A 7,017-nucleotide genomic window follows, 5' to 3' on the forward strand; every position below is an offset into this window, starting at 1 on the left:
CCTCACCCATGGCACTTCTGCAGAGCCATGACTCAGAGGCCTGTCTACCTGTTTCTGGGACCCTGGTACAGCTGGTGTCCTGTGTCACATCTCTGTAATACAGGGTGCTTCAAAAGGATGGACCCATTTTGAAATCACTGTATCTCTGAAATTGGGACCATCGTTTTGAAATACCCCATAAAAGGGGATTTCCTCAGTTTCAGTATTTGGAGCTTGGGCTTTTCTTCCAAAGCTGTGGTCAGCCTGAATACATTTCCCCCACAAGGCCATGCTGCTGTGCTTGGGTTTTTCATGGGCTCAGGGGAGGACACGAGGCAACATGTTACGTCATGGTGCTGCTTTGAGTGTTCATCTGTGGGTGCCCAGTGTTCCTGGAGATGGTGAAGGACCTTCAGTGATCTGCCTTGGACTGTCTCGCTGTGGTTTTCTGGCACCACAGCCTGCTCCCAGTGCTCTGTGCTTCAACAGGGGAATAAATGACCCACAGAAACGTATTTCTGCATTCCCCAGCTCAGGGCAGGCTGCTCTGTCACTGCGGTAGCAGGAGCAGCATGAAGAGCTCCTGGGCCAGGAGTCTTGTGCTGGTGAGAGGGGCTGGCACAGGAGGGCTGCCAGCAATGGGTGTAAAGGATCTCTTGAAAACAAGAGCAGGGGACAAAGGGGGACTGGCCTTGCTTCCATCATGCCATGGCTGGCTGATAAGGAGGCTGCTCCTTCACGCGGTCCCAATCCATCCAGCCATCCATCCATCCATCTCAGTATTCCATCTGGGTGAGCTGCCCAACCATGTTTCTCATCCCAATGAGATCATAGAATCATTTAGGTTGGAAGAGACCCTCAAGATCACCGAGTCCAACCATGAACCCAACTCTGGCACTAAACCATGTCCCTAAGAACCTCATCTATATGTCTTTTAATAACCTCCAGCGATGGTGACTCAACCACTCCTTGGGCAGCCTGTTCCAATGCCTCACAAACTCTTCCACAAAGAAATCTTTCCTAATATCCAAACTGAATCTTCCCGGGTGCCACTTCAGGCTGTTTCTTCTCCTTCTACCACTTGCCACATGGGAGAATAGACCAACATCCTCCATGTGACAACCTCGTTTCAGGTAGTTGTAGACAGCGAAAAGGTCTCCCCTCAGCCTTCTTTTCTCCAGGTTAAACAGCCCCAGCTCCCTCAACTGCTCCCCATCTGACTTCTTTTCCAGACCCCTCACCAGCCTTGTTGCCCTTCTCTGAACTCACTCCAGCACCTCAAGGTCTTTCTTGTAGGGAGGGGCCCAAAACTCAACACAGGGTTTGAGATGTGGCTTCACCAGTGCCAAGAACAGAGGGATGATCACTTGCCTGGTCCTGCTGGCCACACTATTCTTGATGCATGCCAGGATGCTGGTGGCCTTCTTGGCCACCTAGGCACATGCTGGCTCATGTTCAGTCACTGTCCATCAACACCCCCAGGTCCTTTTCTGTTTGGCAGATTTCCAGCTGCTCTTCCCTGAGCCTGTAGTGTTGCATGGGGCTGTTGTGACCCAACTGCAGGAGCCGGCACTTGGCATGAAATTGAACAAGTCCAAGTGCTGGATTGTTCACCTGGGATAGAGTAACACTGAGTGCAAGTGTAGATTGGGAGAGAGTGGCTGGAGAGCAGCCCTGCAGAAAGGGATCTGGTGTGATGGTTGGCCACAGGGTCAACAGGAGGCAACACTGTCCCCCAGCAGCCAAGACGGTAAACCGCATCCTGGGGTGCATCAAACGCAGCACGGCCATGTGGTCAAAAGAGGTGACTATGCTGCTGTATTCAGCATTGGTGCGGCCTCGCCTTGAGTGCTGTGTGCAGTTCTGGGCCCCACATATTATTACAACAAGGATGTGAAGGTCCTTGAATTCATCCAGAGGAGAGCAACAAACGTGGTGAAAGGGTTGGAGGGATTGTCCTCTGAGGAGCTGCTGAGGACTTTGGGCTTCTCTAGTTTGGAGAAAAGGAGGCTGAGGGGCGACCTCATTGCTCTCTACAGCTTCCTGAGGAGGGGACATGGACAGGGAGGTGCTGAGATCTTCTCCCTGGTGTCCAGCGATAGGACATGTGGGAATGGTTCAAAGCTTGGCCAGGGGAGGTTTAGACTGGATATTAGGAAACATCTCTTTATCAAGGCTGGTCAAACACTGGAACAGGCTTCCTAGAGAGGTGGTCAATGCCCCAAGCCTGTCCGTGTTTAAGAGGCCTTTGGACAATGCCCTTGATAACATGATTTATTTTTTGGTCAGCCCTGAATGTGTCAGGTATTTGAACTAGGTGATCATTGTAGGTCCCTTCCAACTGAACTCTTCTAGTCTAGCCCAGTCTATTTTATGTATATACCTGTTCAGGGTGGATTCTTCCAGCAGCTGGGCTCAAACACTCAGTCTGCTCAGTCGCCTCTCCAGGACACCGGCCTTGCCAGTTGCAGACACCAGGACACATGAGCCCCCGGGGCCACAGCCCCATTCCAGATACTGGTACAGACAACCCCCACTCAGTCACACACATGCGCACACACTTATGTCCAGTCACTCTGGTCTCTCAGTTGCTGGCACCAATGACATACAGGCTGTCTGACCCCCTGGTCCTGCTCCAGTTGCTACAGTCACACCCCCACGCTCACACATTCACACAGAGAAGAGATTCGCTCACATAGCAAAGACTTAGAAGTTAAGTTTAATGAGAAGACAGGACAGACTGCACTTGTTGGGGTCCTTCTCCAAACTTCCCATGGTAAGTCCTGTGTAATCCAAAGATGCTCTTCCCCTGCATCCCACCATGTGTCCTGCACCCCTAGGCAACAATCCCGTTAGTCTAAATGGTGATCCAGAGAGCTGCTCTCAGTGGCTCCTCTTGATGGGCTTCACACCTGGACAATGAGGCTGAGGGCTCTCCCAGGGTAGCCTTGGGACAAGATGTTCATTCCCCAGAGCCTGTAATTTGGGTTCCCACTTGCCAATGAGCCTCTGTGCTCTTCTTGGTTTTGGAGATGGGCTCCTGATGAGCTGGTGGCTCCCCAGTGATGGGGCTGAGAGCAGCTGGGGCAGGGTATTAACTGACTTACTCCTCCTGCCATTGTTTGTGCCTTCTTTGTGTGTGCAGAGGAGCTTTTTATCACTTAACACAATGCAACGAGATAGGACAAGAGGAAATGGCCTCAAGTTGCACCAGGGGAGGTTTAGATTGGATATTAGGAAAAAATTCTTCCTGGAAAGGGTTGTTGGGCATTGGAACAGGCTGCCCAGGGCAGTGGGGGAGTCACCATCCCTGAAGGTGTTTAAAAGGTGTTTAGACGAGGTTCTCAGGGAGACGATTAAGTGCTAGAATTGGGTTGTGGTTGGACTCGATGAACCTGAGGGTCTCTTCCAACTGAAAGGATTCTATGATTCTATCAATCTCCTGAGGTATCTCTGTCTGGAGGTTACATACCTATGCATTGGTATTATTTAACATATGATAGCAGATCACTGGAATTGCTGTCCAGAAATGCCTCATGATTAGGGGAAAAGCTGTGTTCTTGTACGGGCAACGGCTTCATTCAGGGCCAGTATCACAGCCTTGTTTCTGAGACTGTAGATGAATGGATTTAAGAAGGGGTACAGAACGGTGTTCAGCAACGCTACAAATCTGCTGTTCTCCAAGGAAACACCTACTGAAGGACACAGGTAGAGAGCAATGCAGCTCCTGTATGCAATTGCCAAGGTGGTGAGATGGGAAGAACATACGGAAAAAGCTTTTTTCCTCCCAGAGGCTGCTGGAAGATGTAGAATACAGAAAAGGATGCACAGGTAAAATGTCAGAGTTAAACATAAGGAACCCAGAATGACAAATGATAAGAAAACAGAGTCTATTTTCCAAAGCAGGCTGGTGTCAGAGCAGGACAGTTTGAATAAGGGGGAGTTGTCACAGAAAAAGTGGTGGATCTCATTTGAGCCACAGAAAGTCAGCTGGGAGAGGATGACCAGGCGGTAACTCAAGAGTGTGAAGCCTGTGACCCAAGTAGCAACAACCAGGTGGATGCAGAGCTGAGGCTTCATGATGGCAGCATAATGCAAAGGTTGGCAGATGGCAACATAGCGGTCAAAGGACATGACAACAAGTAGAACAAACTCTGTACAGCCCAGGGCAAAATAGAAATAGGATTGGGCAAAGCAGCTGCTTAGTGAGATTGTTCTCCTCCCAGAAGCCAGGATCACAACCAACTTGATGCTTGTGGAGGATGTAAACCAGATTTCCAGGAAGGCCAGATTGCCAATGAAAAAGTACATGGGGGTTTGAAGGCGGTGATCCGCATACACGAGGAAAATGATGGTGGCGTTCCCCATCACTGTTGTCAGGTAAATGAGCAGAAACACCAGAGAGAGTAAGAGCTGCAGTCTTTGATCAAGCCCTGAGAAACCCTCTAGGATGAACTCAGTAACTGCAGTTTCATTTTCTGGTCCCATGTTGAATTTCGGTTCATCATGCCGAGACAGGAACATGGCAAAAAACAAGTGTGATAATTCCACAGTCTGGGTGAAGGGCTCTCCAAAACTCTCTGCTTCTTTCCTTTCTTGCAGTCTTCCTATAGTACACAGATAGAGGACTTCAACCACTTCTCATACCCTGGTATTTCTGCATCAAATTTCATTTGGAGTTCTGAGAATTTGTTGTCTTCTTTCTATATTTTTCAAACACTCAGAAAGAATTTTTCCTTCAAAACAGAGAATTTTGAAGTCTGTTAGCTATTTTATCCCATTCCTGGCAAATTCCAAATGCACACAGGTCTTTTCCAAACATCTGTCACACCTATGTGCCTAAGTCATCTCTTCTATTGCACAAATGCCAAACTATTACATCAAGTCAAATCAAATCAAATCAAATCAAATCAAATCAAATCAAATCAAATCAAATCTAATCTAATGTATGCTGAAAGCTTTTCTTTCTACTTTTCAGTACTTGCCTTTTTGGACTAGGAATCCCTGAGTATCTACTGATTTCAGAATAAGCAGTATCAAGCATCTCTTTTGTAATCCCGTGCTTTCTTCCACAGCTTTGTGCTCTCTGTTTCTTCAGGAAAGGGGAGGGGAGGGCAGAATAGGGACCAAATATAACTCATCTTCTTTAGTTATGGTTCCACCCGGTCTCATCTGACATCCATCTGCACTGAAATGCAGTTACTTCCAAACAGTTGCTCATTGCTATTACTATCAAATATGCTGACCTAAACGCAGACCAGGAGAATAGTGACTGGAAGAGATTTGTAACTTTTATTTTGTGTGCCAGCTATAGGTTGGGAGGACCCAGCCTTGAGAGTTTTCTCCTCTCTCCATTGATTATACAGGGAGCCTTGGGAAAACAAATTCTCACAGGCACCTGTTGTGAAGCAGGTGAAACTCACTATTCAAGTCTCAAATCTCTGATTCCTTAAGTTATTTTGTTTTTTAAATCAAACTACACATGTAGGAGAAAGAAGGACAAAAAAATCCCACATATACAATAAAGACTGGTGTTTTCCCCTTCATCTTTCCATTTGTTTTCAGACATAGAAAGGAGTAGAGTGGACGGCTCTTGAAACAGAATAATTCAAAATGCAAGGGGAGAAGAGGGAGAAGAGGAGATGGTGGGTTTGAGGCGGTGAAACAAAGTTGTGTGGGTGTGCAAGCAGAGCTCTTCAGTCATTAGTCACCTGGGTGGTCCAAGGACTTTCCCATCTCATTGTCCACAGACACAACAGCAGAAACTGGTCTGAGACAATGGATCAACTTGAAACCAAGTGATCGAGTTCAGTCAACCTCCTCCAATACCATCCACCTCCAAAATAAGCAAAAATTAGTCACCTTCAAATTAAATGTTGGCCTGACTTGTGTGGGATTTCTCCAGGTGGGATTCCAGACAGTGCTGGAGACGGGCAGATCCTGCTGTGCCTGGGCCTGTTTCCTGTGCATACAGGTAGTTATTAACATCCTGGGTGAAGAACCTGACTGTTTCAGAGATCTCTGTAGCAGTTTCTCATGCGAAGCTGAATAAAATTGAGTAACGGTAATTACTTAACTTGCTTGCACATGCCAGAGAGGATGTGCAGGACAACAGGCTGGCCAATTATAAGAACTCAGCAGAACTGTTGTACAGGGAGCCTCACTTGATCCAGTTGAAGACACTCTTGCAAAGATCCTTGCACAGGAGTCTCTCCCAATCTATGGGATTCCATAATTCAATTAATCTTTTCCTCAGAGAGCTCTTCAAAGAATAGGCAAGGAAGTAAAAGAGACAGAGGGAAAGAAGTAGAGATACAAAATGTGCCAATACAAATTGAGAAGATCCTCTGAACAGTGTTTCCCAACTCAAACCATTGGTAGGCAATGTATTTTGGGAAATGGCTGCATAAAAACATTCATATAGAGATACAGTGTTTAATTAGCTTGCTGACACTTGCCCATGGTAGTCTCAAAACAAACAAACAAACTGACTATGAAGACTTTCACAGAAATTAGTTTAAAAATACTAGCAGTTGTGGAAAGAAAGACTTTTTCAGCTATTACACTGAAGTCTTTTCTGCAGAGGGATCAACTATTCCCTAAAGTCTCCGTTCAGGGGTTGATTCAGTTGTTTGCACAGAGGTGGCCACTACCACCAACATACCCTGGGGCAGCTGAAGCACCATGTGGGACTGGGAAAAGTCTCCCCGGACCTATGGGAGCTGTTCTGCAGCACAAGCTGGTAGGCGTGAGCTGAGGTAGGGGACCTTAGGGGTGGTGCAGGGCTGCTGGGTGGGCTGAGCAGGGACCTCAGCAGCACAGCAGCCCATTGTGTCCCGTTGGATGCTGCTGTGAGGTCACTTCTGTCACAGGAACTGGCTGGCCAGCAGCGGGAAGGCAAATACTCAGAGGTCATGAAGGCCATCAGAAAGCTGCTCCCAAGATGATGACAGATTTGGGAAGGTCAAGGGGAACTGGGACAAGAGAGACTGGAGATGTGGGGGAGGAAAGAATGGCTTGGCCAACAGAGACGAAAGA

The 7,017-nt window shown here is 47.6% G+C and overlaps 1 protein-coding gene across 1 annotated transcript; it reads right to left on the bottom strand.

The window, feature by feature from the left end:
• Positions 1 to 3,519: 3,519 nt before the first annotated feature.
• On the bottom strand, positions 3,520 to 4,503 carry LOC136001167 (olfactory receptor 6E1-like). The gene has a single exon (XM_065655256.1). It carries the CDS (start codon positions 4,501 to 4,503, stop codon positions 3,520 to 3,522), a length of 984 nt encoding a protein of 327 aa, XP_065511328.1.
• Positions 4,504 to 7,017: the final 2,514 nt, after the last annotated feature.

The sequence above is a fragment of the Caloenas nicobarica genome, chromosome 37 (genome assembly GCF_036013445.1).
Source record: "Caloenas nicobarica isolate bCalNic1 chromosome 37, bCalNic1.hap1, whole genome shotgun sequence".
NCBI classification, from domain to species: Eukaryota; Metazoa; Chordata; class Aves; order Columbiformes; family Columbidae; genus Caloenas; species Caloenas nicobarica.